Here is a 22146-nt window from a genome sequence, read left to right as displayed (position 1 = left end):
TAAAAGCATTTACATAAACTGTAGTATAGCCTTTAGTGGTACAGTAGCGTTTGTTTCCTCATCCCATGTTACTCTCCACACTGAACAGCCCATTGTCTGGCAAGGAATTGTGACTATAAGCTGCCTACTTCCAGATTTTTTACGAGGCGAAAACACACTGATTCACAGTTTGGTTGTTAATATCGTACCTTTTTAAAATCAGAATATAATCAGGTACTCAAACAGCTGTGCCCTTCTTTTACAAGTATTAAAAAAAAAAAAAGGAAAATTAACAGATGGTAAAGATGGGAACTGAAGTTGCAACAAGAAAAGTACGTTATACATCATTTCACAGACAAGGACTAAAACAGAAACATCTTAGCAACACACACAGAGGTCAAGAACACAAGGCCGATGCTACTGAAGCACCCCGCACTAAAGACATTATTCTCAACTCTATGACATCACAGGGGTCAACACTACGCAAGCCCAAACTGATACCCTACTTCAAAGGCAAAAGTCAGCAGGAATCTTCCAGTGCTTACCCCTGTAAAATTTCTAGCATAAAATCTGGAAGAACTGAAAAAAAAAGAATACTAATCTATGATAAAGGGTTCTAGAAGCACTGTAGTGGCTTTAGTAAGTTGCAAAAAAAAAAAAAAAAAAAAAAAAAAAAAAGTAAGTATCTGTGGATTCCAAGAGGTGATCTCTACAAAAAAAGAAATATCAGGGAAAAAAAAAAAGGGAAGGAAAAAAAGAGAAAAACGTAGGGAGAAAGGAAGCAAGAATAGATGTGTAGTTAGTGTGATGTCAGGAAAGCTGTAAGGGGTTTATACCACTAAGAATGTTCCCCCCAGATTGTCACAATGTACTGGAGTTTCCAAAGATTCAGTGGTTTAGAGGTCTTAAATGAAAAAAATGCACCTGTATAGAAAAAGATTGTACAAAGGACCTTACCTGATCTCCTTCTATAGCAATCAGCTCTCCCCAGGCTTCAAAAGTGGCTTTAGTATCAGAATTGAAAAGAAAACAGGCAACAGGAATTAGGCAAAGTGCAGCAAATGTGACAGAGGGCAGGGACACAGCTTACAGTAAATGCTCTCTTTTATTACGTAGTTCATCAAAACATTTCAGTTTTCTCTGCAAGTCCTGAATCAGCGCAGCAATACAGTCATTTGTCTACTGTAACATTTCCATAGGAGTTAGCATGACAGACTTCATGCACAGGACCTAACGCTTAGTGTGTTCAAGTCACATGAAAACTGAACCATATTCTTAAGAGCAGGAGTGACAAATTGCTTGCAGTCATCTTTCATTACTCAGCTTTGAGCACGACACAAGAAAACAAGAAATTTCTTAGGGAAGGAAAGTGACCTTATATTATTATATACTGAGAATCCATAATTACAGAATGCCACGCTCTACCGATAGAACTATTACAGTAGGTTTGGTATTATGGGGTTTACAATAAATATTTGCTGAGGTTTGTTTATTAGTATATTTGGTAAGTGTTTAGACATGAGCAACTTTTGATGTTTTGATAGATTTTGTATAGAAATAGTTTTAATTGAGTACCCAAAGCTTTAGAAAATAAATATTTTGATGAATGTAAGATCTGATTAAGACACGTAGTAATGAGAGAGGTATAAGAAAATGCAGTTAAAATATATAAATTTCAAGTGCAAAAAGAAACACCATTATTTCTAAAGAGTTTGAACCTTCTTTCTCAAAACCATCTCTCTCTCTAATAAAGCTAAAATACCAGCCTTTAAATAGGCGGTGCCACTATTCAGCTGGTAGGGAAGATACATCTATTGCACTAGAAGTACAAAGCTAAGAAGAATGCATAATATTTTATTTTTAAACTTATTTACAAAAAAGATATTGCACCAATCCATTGTCCTTTTTTCAGTTTAACATGTTAAGGAAAAGCCTATTATTTACAAAGTTAAAAACAGAAGTGCAAAAGCAGACTAAAAGAAACCAGAAAGAATAAAGTTTATTTAAATTGCTAAGTACAGTTTATTACCTGACCATAGCCCACATCCAGTATGATCTAAAATAATTTGTATCATATATATCTGTAATTTCAGAAATCCTTGCATTTCTCTGTAGGTGCAACCCTTATCTTTTACACTAAACACCAGAAGGTCTACGTAAAACGTAACGGCTAACCATAGCTTAACTTACTAGCTTTATTTCTCCAGGAAAGTGACGCTCCTTTAGGTAAATTGAAAAAGCTACATAGTATTATACATGTATTTGAAAAGTAGTGATAAATCAGGCATGATGGTTTTCATTCTTCCTAAAAACCAGGACGAAAAGTTTGCTGATATTTCAGGACTGATTATTGTAAAGACACTGCCAGTCCGAATTACATTAGCACAGCATATGGTCCTGTCTCAGTCTATCTGCCACTGGGACTGTCGTGATGCATTTCTGGGGTATAGGTAAGTAGAACAATCATGACCCAGAGATGAAGCAACGCCTGGGGAAAGAAAAGAAAGAATGAACTTATCAGCAGTGACAATCATCATTCACAGCAGCAGTAAGTATCAGAGCTCTCAATGACAGCTAATAAAACTTGGTTTTGTAGAAATATTTTGATTATTTTTCACGTTATTCAGATACTCCTGAAAAAAAAGAATTCTTATTTGCACAATGAAATGCTGAGTCAGATTCTGAAGAAGCCATTTGCAGAAAACGAAAGATTTTACACAAACAGCAAAACCAAAGCAGCCTGGTTTCCTACAGATTTATGCCCTCTGGCTTCTCTCCCTCCATGCCCCAGTAACTCCAGCTGTTCTCTCCGATATGCAGCCCCCAGCCAGCACATTATGTGATCTGCCTTGAGTGACTGGTAAGCCACTACTCCTGTGCCAACTGGCTGATACCAGACTGTGTAAAACAGCTGAGTTCTGCTTTCCTTACCACAGGCACTGATTTGAGGCATTTCGATGAACTTTTTAGGAATGTTAATTCTCATTCAAATTTGGCTGAAACTATCCAATTAGAATAGAAGTTGCTGGGGTGCAACAAGGGAGATTACTAACAGAATACATAAGCCACATTTCCTTAAAAAAAAAAAATAAATTTTTTTTCAAGTTACAGTAGTCATAGTCAAGGTTCAAGCTGAAAAAGGGTAACTGCCACTGACTGCCCAATATATGGCTCCTATGCAACCATCACTGAGTTTCACTTCAGATAGTAGCTTGGGTGGTAGAAGTCTTCAGTGTTTTGGCACAAAGCATTTTATTCATATATTGATAAGTCTAAGTCATGAGCAGGAAGAAAGAAAGAGGTTAGGAATTAAACAGCCCTGTTCTTTCCAGTACCTAACCGGCTGGAAGAAGCAATTGCAGGGGGAAACTGTCATTTCCTTTATTCACGTGTGTCTGTCTGCTTTATATCCTGAAATAGTGACAGCTGTTCTCGGAAACTCTGTTCAGAAGAATCATTATGTCTTCTCAAGCAACATTTTTTTTTTTTTTCATTTCAAAGACTCAAAGGCTCAACTAGTGGAATATTTTCAAGCAGGGTAGACTGCACAACTACCTTACCACAGGTGACTTAAACTGACAGACATCTGCCCTCCAGTGGAAAACGGAGGAATTTAATTTTTATCAATTGGAAGTCTGACAATCTCACCTGGTAGAGATGAGCAACTTTTTATTATTTGTTTAAGTCTAGCAAGAAAAACTTTTCTTGCTACTTTTTCAGCTACTAGAGAAGTGTGATTATTAGTCACTGAACAAAAAGTGAAGTGCCAAATATTAAAAAAAGCTATAACAGATGTCATTTTCCTAAATGCAGTGCACGCAGGTGTGGTGGGTTAACCTTGGCAACAGGTCACTATTATTCTGTATTTTAGTACTAAAACTCTACTTTTACACTCTTTGAAATGGTAGTTACATAAGTGTCTTTACGACTGCTATACTAAGAATTCCTGGGAAAAACTGAAAACTGCCAAGCAACATGACTCCAAAATGCTGTTACGTAAGTACTATTTAGTCTGCTTTACAAAAAAATACATTGAGCTGTTCAAGTTACTGATATAGCCTTTTGAACATCAAACAGCTTGCAATTTAAGAAATATTACATAAACTGGCTATAGAAATCTTGCATTAAACTTCTCACTTTAAAGAAAGCTTACTCACCATGTAAATGATTACAAAAACTCTTGCTATGGGATACCGCCTCAGAAAGATTCCCAGCCGAATGCTACACAAGAGAAAAACAAAACGCACAAGTTAGCACTGAGCAATAAATTCCTGTTCCTCTCATTCCAATCACCACAAACATCAGCTGATGTTATACACATGGCTTTGTTTCTGACTTGAATTTTACTTTATGTATTCAAGACATTAAAAGGAGTGAGAAAATTCAGAATTCAGACCATAAAACATATTCTCCTAAGTTTTTGTTACATGCTAGGCTCAGAGTTTGTGAAAAACAGCTAAGACTCAAGAGCTGTACAGGTATTTTAAAACTCACAAATATGCTATATATTTGTCAAATTTTGTTACTGGAGGAGCTGTCATGAATCTTTCAAAAAGATTTAAGCAACTAAAACCTTGGATTCCTTTGAAAAAACTGATAGACCACTACCATTCTTATATTTCATTAGATGAGAAAGACGGGGGTTTTCCAAGTTTAATGCTACAGTGCTACAAAGCATACTGCATTAGATGTGTGCTCAGTAACATCAGTTAAAAAAACCCATGCGTGTACTGAAGTATGATACTGCAAATGAAGTTCAGTATTAAAACATCACATATAATAGGTCCCAATCATGGAAGTCCTGATATTCTTCACAATGAAATTAATGTACCATGGAAGCACAAAGGACTTTCTATCAAGGTATCTTCCTTTCAAAGGATTAGGAAGTATTACCTAATTTTGTTTTCTATTGGTATTTGATTCAAGTTTTGGAGCAGACCTTTGTTGTGAATATTGACAATTAACCTAACTGCTCAGAAAAGGGATCAAAGCAAGTCTTTTGCTGGATCCAGAATGATTTTTGTTTACTAATTCCTCGAATAAATTATCTTTCAAGGTAAACAGCTGCACTGGGTCAGAACCCAGAATCTTGTCTTCATCAGGATGCCTAAACAGAAGTACAAGAATACATATGATACTCCCCCACTAATACACTCTTACAGTGTTTATCACAGACAGTCAAAACCTCTGAAAGTGGAAAAGGTAGAAGATGGTAATGAAAAAGGTTAGGGTTTTTTGTACATAGTTTAGTGATTCTCTTGTACCAAAATCTACAAGAGCGTTGTTTAAAGTTGACTATAATTTGCAAAAGCCCAAGGATATTAATATCATAGGAAAGCACAAGTGAACTAGGTCAATATTTACTAATTTATACCGTACTTTAGCTTCATTATTTTTTACTTTTACCTTCATAAAAGCAATTCAAAACAAAAGGTGTGCCACTTGAAAACTGCAAAAGGATTCCAGCAATTACAAAATGTATTCCCTTAGGACACTCTTACCTAAACTGATCTATACTACTGGCAGCTTTGCGCACTCTCCCATACATTCCTGCCATGTTAGTATCCATGTCACTGAACAGGACAGGAACATTACGCATACGAGCACCTATTTGAAGGGAAAAAAGTAAAAAATCTCATTAGTCTAAAACCAACTAAGTTGTTGTTTAAGTAAAACAAATCGATAGTGTATAACAAAGATATATAAAAATAATACAAAAACAGTAATTAATCTGCTCGGTTAATGCCATTTTGCTGGAGGCAGAGGAGTGTGTTTTCAGGGCAGGATTCTTGATAAACTTACATTCAGGTCAGATGTTTCTTCAACTTAGTATATTTTTTAAATTTATTTTAGTTCACTAGATGGACATCTCGATATTCAGTTCTATCATGTAATAATAATTCTATTTTTTTTTTTTTTTTTTTTTTTTTTTTTTATTATTAGGTCTATAAAATGATGGGTTTGACACTGTCACAGTTTCTCCATTTGCTTTTCTTTTTCGTACAGTAAAACTTCGATAGCATTTCTGATACTAATGTCTATATTCCAAAAATCTCTACTTTATTTTTACTATGTATCAACTTTACTAAAAAAAAGATTCTCACCTTTGTGCAACTAAACTTAAGCTTACTGAAGTTACTTAAAACAAGCCAAAAGGAAACATATTTCAAACTTCCTAGCTCTCCTGCCTTATTTCTTTAAAAGTCTTTCATAAGCAGAGAAACAAGAGTCTGGATTATCATTTTACACCTCTTAGTAATTGTCCATTGCTTTTAAAGTTACTTACCATATACACAAAATTACAAACTTTGACTTTGAAAAGTAACATCTCAAAACCATGGATCAACTGCTGAGGTTCTCCTAGAGATACAGGATGATTGCTACACAGTACAGACAAACCAACCTCAGCAGAACCACCATATTTTAAGCTGCTTTTCAGAAAAACAGACAGCAAGGAGGAAATTGATTTCAACCAGAATTCTGATCAACTCTCAAAAGGCAGTATCCCATTCTTGCTCACCTCCCAAACCCTTCTTACAAGGGAAGGCTTACATCCTGCTTCTGACATTCAGTTTAAACCCCAAAAGACAGATTTATTTGCACCTGTGACAGGATTTGTAAATATGATTGTTCCCATAGTGCCACCATATTGAGAATTAAAGATGAAATTGGCTTTATTAAGTTTACTTGAAGTCATTTACACACAAAAAGGAGCTTCTACTTAACTATTTTTTATGATACTGGCTGCTGTTGACAAGATCTCTGGCATAAGCTGCATGTTTTCAGCATTATTTTTTTCCCTATAAACTCAGACTTCCAGGGAAAGGCATTAGGAAATATAAAAGCCTGAACTGCAGAAAGGACAGAGTTTTAAGTATTATATTTCCTTATTTACCTTCAGCCCCGTCAATGCCTGCCATATTAATGGAAGGTCCGTTAGTACTAGTGCCTTGGATAGCCTTCACCTGTTGCTCAAGTCGTTCCAGTTGATAGACAAGTGAGTTTTTCTCTGTGCTCAGGCTCTCTAACATGGTTTGCTTCTGAATTAGTGTTTCTGTCAGCTGATGAAGCCGATTTTCTAATTCTGTCTGACTACTACTACTTAGAGCCTTGTTCGTAAGCTAAAAAACAAAGCAAAGAAAAAAATTAGAGTAAGTTCGAAGTCTGACCAACTGACATATTAAAAAACTCTAAAAATCTAAGTCCTCCAAGAACCAAGTTACCCCATCACAGAATTTTTACGGATAATACTATCAAAATGATCACCAATGAGCACAATAAAGAAGAAACTTAATTTCAACAGTTGCTAAAATAAGATTTTACATGACACGAGAAACTCTCTGTAAAAATGTATTCCTATGTTTTCCACCTCTAATCATATGAACATTTCTGTATAATCATAAGTTTGATCACAAAAATCAATGCTACGCCTCAGAGCTGAGTTTAAATGGTAGGCATGACAATAGCAAGATAATCCAGTCTGGCTATCATACTTGCAACTTCACAAAACAAGTGAGTACGTAAAATGTTTTCAAGCGAGGAAGGAAAAACTCAGTACGAACGGGGAGAATCTGATGCTGTTCTACAGGAAAGCTTGAATGAAAATGGTGAAAATGCAGGATACATTGCAGAAGAACTGAGGAGCACTGAGGCAGAAAACGATTGCACTAGCAAATAGAAACTGCAAGGACAGCAAATGAAGACATGGATCATGTCATTCAATTTGCAGAAAATATTTAAAGCAAACAGGAACCTCCAGATTAGCCATATGTGCAATAGCTCATCTATTCACTGCAGTCTTGGACCTCAGCCATTTGTAGTATCATATACCACAAAGATGTAGCTTCAATGATGAAAAAACAGAATTAGCAGGAACCAGAGGCAGTGAGATATCAAAAATACAGATTAGATGCAATGCACTGGTGAAGGCGCAGGTAGCCCTCAAGCCAGTGTTACCAGAAGAATCATCCGCCAACAGGTTCAAGAAATTTGTATCACAACAACAACAACATCCAAATCCTCTGACGCTATAACTGTACAGCTGACCATAGTTGACTCTAGACTATCAATTTCTCTACATATAGACTACTCTTCATTATGCTAAGATAATTTACACAAAATAAGGCCTATGCCTTCATGCTGCCCAAGGAGACTGTGGGGGCTGACAAGTACCAGAAGGTTCCAAAAGGGATTAGATTGATTCAAGGAAAATAGATCCATAAACATACTGGTGGGACTTAGTAGGGACTTAAACACTAATGTCCCTAATTCAACCGCTGATGCTGAGCAAGTATAAGGGAGTGAAGAAAGTGGCCAGGCTCACATGCTGGCCCCATTGCCACTGTCCAAGATAGAACAGTGGGCTAGATGGATCACTGAGTCTGTAGGACGTTACTTGTGTTCTTGTTCCCAGTTAAAAGGACCTTTGCAGAAATCATGATGACCTAATCAAGCACCGATGACTTCTTTTAGTTTTCAAAAAGAAGAATGTTGATCCAGCACCACCCCATCAGGTCTAGTTGGGACACAGGTTGATTTTTTCCCCCCCAAAGACAAAAGCACATGCAACTATAAATTAGGCTATTTACTACTTCATGGTTCCCTTCTTGTACTCCCTCCACTCAAAACTCTACTCTGTACTGAAAACAAGTACACTGTAACTCATTAGTAGAGCCTTTATGTTTCTTTTGTACAGTTTAATCAAATTAATATTCCTCATCACTGTTTTCATAATTGAAGGTGATAAAGTTATTTTCTATACACACAGAGTACCTGATTTCTGAGCTTCTGAATTTCTTCCTCTCTATCTTTTATCCTGCTTTGCAAAGTATTCTTTGTTCGATACAATTCTTCTTCGGTATAATGGAGTTCCTATAAAATTTATCACAATCACAAATAGAAGATTTTATACATATGTGTATTTTGAGAAACATTCTCTTATCTAGAGTTTCACAGTAGAACACAAGAAGGCAATATGCTGCAATCAAACATAAACTGAAATTTAATCTTTGTTAAGTGTTCGGCTAGGATGGGGGAGCGGGGGAGAAGGAGACCCGAGTGTGAAGACACAACCTACAAGACTTACCAAATTCTTTTGTGGAGACTGACCTAATATAAATATTAATCCAGACTAGTTTACTAGGAGTCACACAATTTCATTGGGACCATGATTTATCTCCCTTATACTCTCACCGTTTATTATATTGCTATCTTGAAACAATGTCAATAATGTAACTTAAACAATCAGGAAATACTTTGGGGGGGAATCTGTATTCCTAAAATAAACCCATCAATCCAAGATACCATTTTTAAAAAGTGTTTAAAAACCCTTGGCATATCTATCTATAATTCTGTATGACACAGATCTTCCTTTAAGGTTTAGGATAAATTAACGTAACAGATGTGAAAGGGGAAGGAATATTAGTAACGGACAACTTACTGAATGGCAAATCTAACCATAAGTTTTGTTAGTCCCATTATTTTGTGGCTATTTCAACTCCGAGTTAAAGACCTGTCATGCTTATCTTTTAAATTAAGACAGTCTTCAAATCACTCTATCACTTCAGCTGTCAGTTGCTACAGAAAACAGATAATCCTATTCTCCCTTCAAACCATCAGATGTACAAGAAATAACACCTCTACTTATTTTCCATTTTCAGTCTCAGAAACCTTATGGCAATAGTCAAAGGAATTCCCAGAGAGAACAGACTGTAACTGTATTAAGTATCAATGCACACAATTACTTTAAAAGCACATGTAAATGTGCGTCATCAAAAGGAATACTTCAGTTTCTGTAATAACTGATAATGCTTTTTTTTTTTTTTTAATTCACCTCACTTTTTCTATATGTAGTATTGATTCAAAATATACCCCTCAGAAGGGTAGGAGTAACAAAATACAATCTACCATCTGCTTTGATATAATAAACATCAGCTATCCATCAAGAGCAGACCTCGACTTCTGCCTTTTAATTAGTTCAAGCTGCTAGCATCTCATTAAAATGTAATTTCTGGAAGGACAGATAATCCTATAAGATAAATTGTTCCTAGCAGATACAGTGTACTCTCCTGCTTTTCTCATTATTAATTCTCTTTACATGAGCTTTTTCTTACAGAGAAATTTTTTAATAGGGTGCAAAGCATTTGTCTGATTTCTACTGAGTAATAGGTTTGTTCACAGGAAATACGAGTTTGCCTTTTTTCAGCTCTTTTTAGCACAAAACTGCTTAAATCAAGGGGGAGTTTGCTTAAAAAGATGACACAACCTGACAAAATTCATTAATATAATTTTATCAGCAACTTGTCTTATAGAGCACTTTGGAAGTAACAACATTTAGATTCAGAACTGAGTAACAAGTGGATTAAAAAAAAATCTATGAATTGGTACTACAATAACATTGTTTTACGAGCTAAATCTTAAGCAGTAATTGAGCACAGGAAGTTCCACAGTAACCATTTTTAGTATTTGAGTTTCTTGATATAAATAATGGTTACAAATGTTACTATATCCCTATTGTTTGATTGTTCCCCTGCTGAATAAAATTTAAGATCATGATCAATTTTGTGCACTCCCTAGGGTCATGTTTATTCTTTAACACATCAGTGAGATCTCTGTTTATCAGGAGTATCCAGAAGGCCCTGTCCATTGCTTAGTACTGGTTGTGCTTTGTTTGGCCTAGTGACATTCATTAAGCTTTGGGGGATTTCTTTGGAATACTAGACAAAAAATAACCCAAATACTGTATAAGCTACTCTCTTATTAAGCCAAATGCTTTACTGATGACACCACGTGAGGCCTAAAATAAGATTAATCACCTTTCAAGAATTCCTTACCTGTTTTTGCCGTTCTAGTTCAGCTTCTGCCTCTTGCTTGGCCATTTTATGTGCTGCTATCTGCTCTTGTAGGTCTTGAAGCTGCTCTCGCACTGACTCAGCTTCACTTACCTGCTGAGTCTCCATATCCTGAAATGAACAGAAATGTTACCATTTCACTAACATTCAAACAGTACTGCAATCTGTCACAGGTAACAGCAAAAAAAAGTTGTATCTGCAATATTGCGTCAGAGGAAAATGAACGTGAAGGTGTATTGAATAAATGACACTTGGTCACGTTATACAGAATATTTTTACTAATATAGTAATAAAATAAATGCATTTTGTGAACATGAAAAGCCTCCACTTTTTCCTTTCTGCTGTCTACAGGCTAAAACTGTGTAAAGTAGGCTTGCGTGCAACTGCTGGGTTGAGCCAATTATGCCAGCAGACAACTTGGATTACAGTTGCTTCAAGGATTAGTAGCCCTTGCAGAAAAGGATATAGGTGATCTCTACAGAAATCACCCCGCTTGTTTGGAAAGAAATGCTGCCCTCAAAAGGAACACACAGTAGCAAGGGAAGAGAGAAGCGGTATCTATAGTATTCCTCCCACCATGAGCTGAAGTGGTGAGAGAGAACATGGAAAGAAATTGGGTATCAATAAGCACTTGTCTCACCTTGAGCAAAAGTTGGCTTATTTTAATACTTAGTCAAATAAACACTAGAAGCAACAGCCCTAAAGTATACAAGAAAACAGTCCTTTGTGCATGGTTAACTACAAATACATGCGTACATAATCATAGCTACCTGCAGCTCTGTTCTCATCTGTTGTATTTGCCCCATTAGTTTTTGTATTTCTTCTCTCTGAGTGTCTCGCTCATGTCTCAGTTCTTCTAGTTCCATTGTGCTTGCAGTATTGCTATCCAGGCCTTCAATTCCAGAGCCTTCTTTTAAGCTGTTTATCAACTTTTCTTTAGACTGAAATAATAAATCAATATATTTATAGCAGCATTTAACAAGTGCTCAACTAGAATATGCCAAAATGACTTTGCTCTAAAATTCAAATGTAGACATACAGTAAAAGAACTGCTTTATCTGTTCTTTTAGCCAAGTTAATAATGACCCTACATATTTTAAAATGAAAATGCTTCCCTACTGATAATTTTTCTGACTTCCTGTATGCCGTGAGACTGGATTTACGGAAAGCCTATGTTATCTGAGGAAGAGTACAGCTTTTCTATTTAGAAGTGCCTGGAATGTTAAACACATCATGGATAACAATTTTGGCTTTCCAGCTACCATAAGAGAGAAGACGGACACTAACAGACACTAAAGACAAAACTGACCCCCTTTCAGTCCATCCTTTCTTCAGCCAACAAAGCCAAATAAGAACCAAATACAGCAATAACTCTTCTGGGAAAGAGGATGAAGCATTTTATTCAGAGTCAACCTAATGTTAGCTCGACATTGACTTCTGATCTCATGCTTCTTGTATTTATCAAAACAATCTAAAACCTGTCCTTGGATATCAAACTAAATTAATTATTCTAAACAGAGACCTTTATCTTCAACATTTTGCTAACTTTTATAAACAAGACTCAAATTGACCACATTTAGACTTGGTATCTTTGACAACTTAAGTAGTATAGAACTCTGCACAAAATACCTGATTTTGTCATTGTTCATATAATGTTGATCCCATGCAACCTTTCAGAATACATAAAAATATTTTCTTTGGTTTACACATAAGTATCCATTCTATTCTATGCTTCAGCCTCAAGCAGAATAGAGCAATATTCTTGACTCAAGAATACTGGGTGTGGAACAAATTGTAGCTTACATCTATTTATCCATCTGCCTAAGATTGGACTTTTGGATGCAGAACACACTGACAGATGTTGCACAGTAAGTGCAATGGTTCACTTGGATTTTTCTTTAAGTTCAGCACCTGAACTTCCATTTCAATTACTTAACTCAATCTGTAAACTTAAATTTACAAAATGCAGACTGGTAGCTGTTTTGTATAGGTATCATTATAGATATGCCCCAAAATATATTACAGGTCACATGAAAAAAACCACAAATTAGATTATTTGAAGCATAACACCTTAAAAAAATCAAGCGTGTACAAATCAAACTGGATATCTTTACAGAAATGCTTACTTGGAGTATGCGAGTAGCTTTCTGTTTATAGTCTGTCAGTTCCTGTTTTGCAGATTCTAGGTGGTTTTTAGTTACTTTGACTTGCTGCTGAAGCTCATCAGCTCGCCTCTTTTCATCTAAATACTTTCTTTCTGCTACAGTTATCCCTTCTGCCAAGTTCTGACGTTCTGCTTCCATTTTACTTAGACGAGCCGCAAACTCATTCTATTAGCAATAAAGAAACAATACTTTGTGTTTAAACAGTCTCAACTTTAACCTAGAAAGAAAAAAGAAAGTTGAAAAGCAACTACACATGACACAACACCTCATATCTACCACCTCCAACTTAAAGATGCATTAGTGCTATGTGGAAAGAAATCCTGCTTGCTTAAGCAAGTGTTAAATAATATCAGTAAAAATAGGCAATTCTTTCCCTCACCAGAAATAGTGAGGGAATAACAATCTTCCTATTATTGAATGTTTATTTGGTAAACAAAAAGCAAGCTTTCCCCTCAAAAAATATTATGAAGTGTAGTATGCCACATTTTGATGTACTTTAAAAAAACAACAAAACACCAGATGCTGATGAAGATTTTCAAAGATGCTATTATACACACGTCTTTACCATAGAAGTGATTGTCCAGCTTAATACGCTTAAGATTACATATTAAAATTGTGTTACAATTTATCGTGTAACAACATAGCATGGAAAATTAAATTGATTACTGATTTAGTTGTTTTAAAACGTTTTAACATTAAAGTTAGCATGAAAAAAACAGTAAAAATTGTCAGCATTAATCTTCAAAAACTTTTAATCATGAAGCTTTCAAAATAACATAGAAGAAGTAAACTAGCATCACAAGAATACTTAGTGCAGCAGACAGCACATCCTTCCAAGCACTTAGTACCCTGAACAGGAACTGAAGTCAAGGGAAAGAGAGAGCAGTTGGAACCTCACAGATTTGATCTCAAAAGTAGAGTCTGAAACTATTCCTTACTCTTCATGTCTAACCTGCATTTGTTTGTAACTTTCTTGCTCTCGCTTGAGTGCGGAGTCTGCATCACGCAGCCTCTCTTGAAGAGTTTGAAGGGCTTGATTTTGCAAACTGCTCCCTTCGCTGTGGTCCTGTATTATCCTGAAAGAGCAATACACATATTAATTGAAAAAGAAGAAATCTAGTGTGATTTTCAGGTAGAAATATGACTACCTGATTTTCAGACCAGCTTTGAAAATTTACCCAGTCAATTATTGAATATGGCTGGCTACAGAGTTAATGACTCATGCATCTCCTCCCTGACCTATATTCTGGAGTGTCCAATTGCTGATTCATATCCCAGCGCTGAGATAAGTCAAAAAAGTCTTCATATTTGTGGATACACAAATGTATCTTTCAAGACAAAAACATTTTCCTTGAGATCTGCAGCTTCAGGCCTCTGACACAAACATAAATACTTTATACAAAATGGATTTCAATAATCAGGTGACAATTGCCCCTATTTAACACTCATTTGCCCTGTTCCCACTGCCAGCTATGATATAGTTGGCTCACAGCAAACTTTAATCCTCATATTTCAAATCTTGATACAATCCCTTTCCCCATTAGTTTACTCATTTTTATTCTTAAGAGACTAAATTATCTACCTTGAATTTTCAAACCCATTACTATTTGCAGAATTATGAAGTACCGTGATTTTTCACTCTGCAATGCTTCCAAAGCTTCTGTCCGAGCACTTAAGAGCTGATCAGCTTCTTGCAACCGTACTTTCAGCACAGCTAGCTGTGAATCCTTGGCACCAACAGCTTCTGTCAGATCATCAACTCGAGCTCGAAGTTCTCTAACCATCCTGTCACTCTTTGAATGGTCAACATTCCACTTCTCGACCCTTTCCCGGGATTTGTTCAATTCTACAAAATAAGAAGTTCCTTTGAAGTTTATAAAAGTAGGTATTGCAAGATCTTGTAAATGGTCAGGATGCACACATCACATTTCTTAAAGAAAGAAATAAATACAACCAAGTTGAAGTAACACTGAAACTTTATGAGCTACCAAGAAGTAACAAATGCCAGACTGACCGTCAGAGCACAATCCATAAAATTTTGCAGGTAATCTCAAAACAGGCATTTCATTCTGTGTCACACTGCAGTTGACCAATTTTACCTGCCCCACCCCTTGCAATGGCCTACTGTTGAACAGCCCTGTGTGAGCAAGCCTTTGGAAACCTCTGCATAAAGCACCTAGTTCAACTCAATGTGACAGTAAGCTCAACCTAAAAAACAGTAGAAAAATACACCAGTGTTGAAATAATGCCTGAATACTAACTGAGGCTTCTGTTTTTAATTTAAAAAATCACATATTAAGCTTCAATGGAAATAAAAATTCCCTGGCTCATATGGTTACTTTGAAAAAAATTTGGCCCTTAGTTGTATGCCTAACAGCGGCAGTTTGCTCTATGTTTTATCATTTAAGTGGTTTTATATTCACATTCTTTATATTTGTCATTTCATTTGGCTTTGAAAAAGCTGGTGAAGTCATACAAAAATACTAAATTTTATACTTTTACTGTCAGTTTCTAGGCATCACAGATTATAGCCTATAGCCAGAAAGTAGTCAGATTTTCAAGTATTTAAAGAAATTTACTCATTTAAAAATCAAGTATTTTGCAATGGCCTTTAAGAAGCAGGAAAAATATTTTAATACTGTTAACATTTGCTAAAACCATTTTAATAAGAAGTAAGTTTTGGAACTAACTTGATCACATCATTTTAATCAACATTTGTGTTATCTTTGTAGTTGAACAAGCCTTTTAGTTTCTCCCAGCTCATTATTCTGAAACGAAGAATCATTTCGCTTGGGAAGTCATACATGCAAATTTAACTAGAAAGATTTTATTATAAATAAAAAACACTAACACAGAAATAGCATTGTTTCTAGCTCACTAGCATTTTAGTAATACGTTACAGTTTAGTTTCCAAACTGCTGTACCTTCTTGTGTTTCTTTGGACCTCTGAATTAATGAAGCCATTTCCTGATTTAAAGATTGAACTTCATTCCGCAGGAGCTGATTCTCCAGGCGAAGATTGGATAGCTCATGTGATTTGAAATCATCATTAGCTGAAAGGCTAGGATTAGTTACTGCACTTGGTGATGAACCCTTCACGCCATCCCCTTGTGCTCCCAGTCCAGAATCTGAACTGTCTGGAGTTTCTGTACAGAGAGATGCAAGTTAGAACTAATATTTGTATTTGTAAGTTGCCTTGATATAAACTGTAATTCCATGTTCTGCATCAGTGGTTAAATGCGTAATATAAAAATAAAAAAATAAAAAACCCCATCAAAATAGCTTATATTGAAATGAAATACGGAGCTGCTTCTCCCAAGGGACTTGCACAACATAGGACTATTATACAGTATACATGCGTCATGCAGTCTTTTTGTTAATCCTGCAAGACAAGACATGGAAGTTATAAAATTTCTTATTACATTGATGTCAAACTTAGGATTTCAAAACATTAATACTTTTTAATGACTATGCTGCCCAGAGATGTCTTCAGAAGCTGAGAGTAACAGAAGAGATTAAATATACATAGCAACTAATTAGGGGAATTTTTAGTACAAGTTCATTCTGGTCTTCCATTAAGATTTTGATTTTGAGGATGTAGACTTTATTTTAAAACATCTGTTCAGATGACGACACTTAGTCATCTTGATATCAAACCTAAATATGTAACTCAGCCACACAGCTACATATTCTAGTTATCTTTATGTAAAAAAGCATTTTAAGAATAATTTCAGTCAAAACATTATCTTACTGATAATTCTGCATTAATAATTCTCTCAAAATATTTTTTCAAAAGCACTTTTACTATGAGAAATCGAGTTGCAGTCATTTGAAGCAGAAGCGTGATCCTTCCTTTCTCTAATGAAAAAAATATAAGGTAGATATACTCTGTCAAACTGTTAAAAGCTTTCTGCCAATACAAACTGCAATTCTCTAGATTATGGAAACCAAAACACAGATTTTTATTCTTCTTTAAATCTTAGAACCTCAGTGAGAACAGTAAGGGAACTCCTGGCAGTTGTCTGAACAACAGTCCCTTGCAGGGAAGGAGGAACCAACAGCCTTTTCCCATCATGCACAAACACACACAGAGCATCCTGGATTAATGCTGTGAAACTGATATATCCACTGTATCCAGCCTTGATTCCAGCATGCAGATAGTTGGAAGCTTTGCAGCAGTGTTAAGATAAAACAACCTAGCACGCAATGAGCAAACAAGCAGGTCATCCAAAAATATCACTTCTGAATTTCGTATGTCCCAGATGAGTAACTACTGAAAATCCAGGGGGACAGACTGCAACTAATTCCAAGCAAGACTGCAGTTTAGCTGTCACAATGGTATTTACTTCACCTTGTGACTACCAACCAACCTGCTCCACCTTCCTTGTTACCACTGCAACAGCCGCTATCACCCAGAGCCCAGGGAGCTGGGCATACTATTAATTCTGAACACCACCACATCAACAAGTAGCAGCAGTGACAGCAAGATTTCTTCCACATTTTCTCAAATCCCTTTCCTATTTAAACGTTCTAAGAAGTGTCGTTTCCTTCCTTTTGATTCATTTACGCAATTTCCAAATTATCAGACAATTTATCCTCATTCCTTTGTCTGGAAAACTCAATAGATTAATGAAGCTAACGAAGCAAGAAATTAGCCATTTATAGCACATACTAGATTATATCCATGGCAATGTACAAAATACAATGTTAATTGTTTTTGTTTATAGCTAATGTATAAGCTACTTCAACAGATGCTATACAGACATTTAAATGACACAGATATATCTATACAATCAATTTTGAAACCAGCATGCTCAAACTCTATGTTGTAATTGTGTGCCTCCTCATTTGGCAGCTCCACAATGCAAACTGCACTCAGAAAAACCCAGAAGAAAATTCAAGAGGTCACACTGAGCAAAACAAGTATGTTCCCTAAGCACCAATCAGCAAGGCCATATAGCCAGGTCCAACATACCTGAATTATTGTTATTAGTAGTAAACCTTATTGAAAAGTTACAGATCGAGAAATATAAAAATATTCACATCTTTGGAAATGACCCCTTTTTACGTCTAAAACTTTTCAGCATACTTAATGTAGTAAGTAAAAAACTGGCATTTACAATGCTTTACACGCTCAAAGTACTGAACAAACAATAAAGTATTCTAACTACATTATTAAGAAATAATATAACCATTTGCTTCAATTTTATAGAATAAGCAACAGCAAAGTAGCACAGCAACAGCAAGGACTGAGTATAGATTGGACAGTCCGATACAAAACACAAGTTCCTGACACTTCCCAGCCACATTCTCCTTTGCATTGACTTGAGAATAGTCCCAACTTTTGACCGTCTGGCCTGGAAGCTCTTTCAGGTGTCTGGATTTAGACTGCAGTAATGAACTACTACTGGCAAACCCGAAGGCTTTATCTATCTAGCTCTCTCATGCCTGTAGCTCTACAACAGCCTATCCACATCCAACTTCCCACTCTGCAAGACAAGCAAGTTTGACAGCTTACCCCTCTTCTGTGGTGGAACAGAGAAAACCTCGCATCACCTCACATGGTGCATTGGGCAACAGCCAACACCATCTACCAGCCAGTGAAAGTCACTCGCTCTCCTATGCGGCAACAACAGGTAAGGGCCCCTGAGTGATCAAACAAATGCAGCAGCACCTGTGCTTCTAAGTGGAGATGTATGGGGGCTGATGCAAGGTTAGGTCATAGCTCAAGAACACAAGGTGAGCAACAGCAATGAGGGAGATCGAGAATACAAAAGATTTAGGTATTAATTACACAGCTTGTCAAATTAGCATGGTATCTAAGATTATCCCAGTGATGAAAAATTGTTAAAGACCCTGCTGTACTCCACACATTTGACATACTACTACCACTAAACGTTTCATGAAGTGACAGTAAATCCATTACCTAGCCTTACCCTAGACATACTTGGATTTTAAATATCTCTAGGTTCAATACTACTTAACTACCATTGCCTTGGCTCCTGATGGAATTATCTTCAGTAGTTTTTGCACTCTGTGTACTGGTAGACACAGAACTAATGCTTGAAGTCCGAGAGTGATTTTGAAGAATAGGTGCCTTGCTCTTCTCTTTTTTAGAGTCCATCCTTCCATTAGGCTCTTTCTCCGAACTGTTGAGAAAATCAAATAGCAACTCATCATCAGGTTCTGACTTTTTTCTTCTCACAAAATGTGAGGTAGCTCTGGGTGTGGAAACACTTTCTACTGGAGAAGCAACCTCCGAAGATGTCCTACGTGCTGGTTTAACATTTGCTGTTCCTGCTAGGATTGCAGCCTTTTGATGTTTAATATTATCAGCTGCTGAGGAGATGTAGCCTGCTTTGGATGACATCTGATATTTCAGTTCTCCACTATGCTGGTGCAATTCAGAATATTCATTGGCAGAGTCCAAATTCTTATTATCATAAACTGCACTGCTTGCTGTGTCTTTTTTGCTCAGAGCCGATGCAGCTCCTTGATCAACTCTGTTGAGTAGATCCTCTGCCTTTCCAGCGAGATCAACAAGCCAAGACATGATGGATGTCTGTTGATAAACTCTATAAAATTAAAATTTCAGGACCATATGCTGCAAAAGACATAGAATGATTACAAATCAGACTGGTGATGATAAGGCAAGATGTATGGGTTACCTAAAAAACTACTGTGTTAATCTATTAATGCCATAATTATTTTAATACTTTTCTCCTACTCGCTTGGTATTTCACTGTTTTGGTAACTGATGGAAATAAACCAAATCAGTTTCTGAGGAAAACAGACAAAACCAAGGCTTAGCTATCAGACCACCATATCTGTTTCTGGCATCAGCACCTGCTACAGAGTGTCCAGCCTGCTAGCCAATCTGCAACAATAACAGAAAATAAAGTTTACTTGACCTGACAAAACCAAACTCAGCTGGAGGAGGAAAAGTGGCTAGATGCTTATTACAGGAACAGATAACAACAAAGGCTTAGATGTTTGGCCTGCAGATTCATAATCTGGGTCAGACAGAGGAACTTCTCCCCAACAAACTTTGCAGCCTGCTGTCCCCTCTGTGACACCAACAGGGGCGACAGGTGCATGCCTTCACTTGCACCAAGGGCCTGCACAGGCGACGTGAGCCTCTATCCCAGCTCCCGGGAAGGGCTCCTTCACCCCAGGGCAGGCTTGTGGAGGGTCCCTTGGCCGTGCACACCCACAGCGGGAAGGGGGAAGCGCAGAGGCAGGTGAGGCCGGGCGGGAAGGCGATGTTGACGGTGACCACTGCCCCCCCTCCCGGCCCACCCTTAGCACGGCTGCCTGTCCCCGGCCCTCCCCCGGCCCGGCCCCCCGCCCCCACCCGGCGGCCCTCAGGAGCGGCGGAGGCCTCAGCACAGCCCGGCCTCACCTCCTCCCAGCGCGGGAGACCCCCGGCCCGAGGGGAATCGTGAGGGGGATGTGGGGTGGAGGGGGAAAGGGACACCGGGCGGCGACGGTCACTGCGAGGCCCCAGGCCGGGCTCGGCGGCGCAACCCCATCTTCCGGCAGACGTGGCCGCCTTCCGGGACGCGGCGCGCAGGCGCAGGAGGGCAGGGAGATGCGTGAGGTGGCACGGCGCGTCAAGCCCCGCCCCTCCCGCCGCGGGGGGTGTGGCGTGGCCGTATGGCCACGCCACACCCCCCGCGGCGGGAGGGGCGGGGCAGAGCTTGGAATGGGGGGAGCGGAAGCGGGTGCCCTGCCCCTCCCTCCCGGTAACGGCCCGCCCGTGAGGGAAGCGGCGCCCGACCCCGCTGAGGGAAACGGTGCCCGGTGCTCGCGTTTCCTCCACTTCTGCCTTGTGATGGCAGGAGGAGCTCCAGCCCCGCAGAGAGAGGAGCCAAGGAAGGTCTTCGCCGTGGCTGTTAAAAACAGCCAAGCGTGATCTTGCCTTTCCTGACACGGGGTTTAACGATGGTGGTTTAGAAACGGCTGCTTGACCTGACAGAAACGGTCTCGCTGCCTCTGCCCAGAAATGGTGGGTGACCCATTCGGGGTGCCCCTGGCCTGCTCCAGGCCCAGGAAGCCCTTCTCCTTGTCTCTGCTCCCCAGGTCGGGATGTCAGACCATCGTACAGGCCCACTGGAAAAAAACACCTTGGCCTTGATATTGCCAATAAATTATAGGCATTTTGACCAGAAGAAACTACATGGGGCATTTATGTTATGTTCTCCACAACTTGGGGAAGATGTGAAGGGAACGACCTCCTGATCCTCAAGACCAACTGTAAGATACCAAGGAACATGGGACCCCCTGGATATAACCCCCCCACCCCACCCCCAACAAATACAAATAACTAAGGGTGTCCTTTTAACCTCCTGGATTCACAAAAATTTATCAGAAGCTTTAATGTCCAGGCTCACCCTTATCCCGTTGCAACAATCCTTCCCATACATTTGTCCTTGTTTCTGCTGAAAATACTTGAAAGGTGGTGTGCAAGCAAATGTGACTCTTACTTGAGTAACAGGTAAATATACTGAGGTTATCTTAACTTTTTTTTCAGATTAAGTTCACGTAAGGTATCATGACTAGGCTTAGAAGAGCCATTAGTTGAGGTTAACACAAGGGCTTCCCACATCCTTAGGGACTCCTTTATGAAAGAATATCCTGGGACTAGTAAAGAAATAATGTAAGCTCTAAAGTCCCGATTTTTTCAGTCTTCGATTTCCCTTCCACAAAAACTCTCAGGATTTTCTGAGGCCATTTTCTGATAACCAATTCAAGTGGCCCATTTCCTTTTTTAAAGCCCCATGATTCAGAGGTTTGCATGACAGAAAAAGGGCACTTGCGCACACTGAAACCAAGGGGCTTGGCATAAAGAACATGCTCAGCACTCTTTTTGGAGAGATTTGCACTATTGGGCAAGTTTTGCCTCCACCCAAAGAAGAAAAAAAAGACTTTAAAGATTACTTTCATTAAGTGAAAACTACTAACGTCCTACAAGGAATAAAATACTGCTCCAACAGTGAGCAATACTTATGAATATTTATTGTCATTAATTATATAAAAGGAACATTCAGGAGAAAGGACGGATTCTGGCTTTTCTGACAGATAAACAGGAGACTTTTACTATGGCTTTGTGCATATGGGGTTGAAGTAAACAGCAAGTAACTTTTAGTTAA

At 38.0% G+C, this 22146-nt stretch overlaps 1 protein-coding gene across 2 annotated transcripts; it reads right to left on the bottom strand.

The window, feature by feature from the left end:
* Window positions 1-1065: 1065 nt before the first annotated feature.
* GOLGA5 (golgin A5) lies at window positions 1066-20492 on the bottom strand. Of its 2 annotated transcripts, none has more exons than XM_050898031.1 (13): window positions 20397-20492; window positions 18980-19598; window positions 15919-16140; window positions 14621-14840; window positions 13947-14070; window positions 12956-13159; window positions 11600-11770; window positions 10812-10940; window positions 8752-8850; window positions 6875-7100; window positions 5481-5586; window positions 4137-4200; window positions 1066-2467 (listed from the first exon to the last, which is right to left on the bottom strand). In XM_050898031.1, exons 2-13 carry the CDS (start codon window positions 19545-19547, stop codon window positions 2387-2389), a joined length of 2214 nt encoding a protein of 737 aa, XP_050753988.1. In that variant the 5' UTR covers window positions 19548-19598; window positions 20397-20492; the 3' UTR covers window positions 1066-2386. The 2 variants fall into 2 exon arrangements, with proteins under 2 accessions (XP_050753988.1, XP_050753989.1); XM_050898032.1 differs by having other exon boundaries at window positions 18983-19598.
* Window positions 20493-22146: the final 1654 nt, after the last annotated feature.

Source organism: Gymnogyps californianus, chromosome 5, assembly GCF_018139145.2.
Source record: "Gymnogyps californianus isolate 813 chromosome 5, ASM1813914v2, whole genome shotgun sequence".
Classification (NCBI taxonomy): Eukaryota; Metazoa; Chordata; class Aves; order Accipitriformes; family Cathartidae; genus Gymnogyps; species Gymnogyps californianus.
This window is presented reverse-complemented; position numbering and strand designations above follow the sequence as displayed.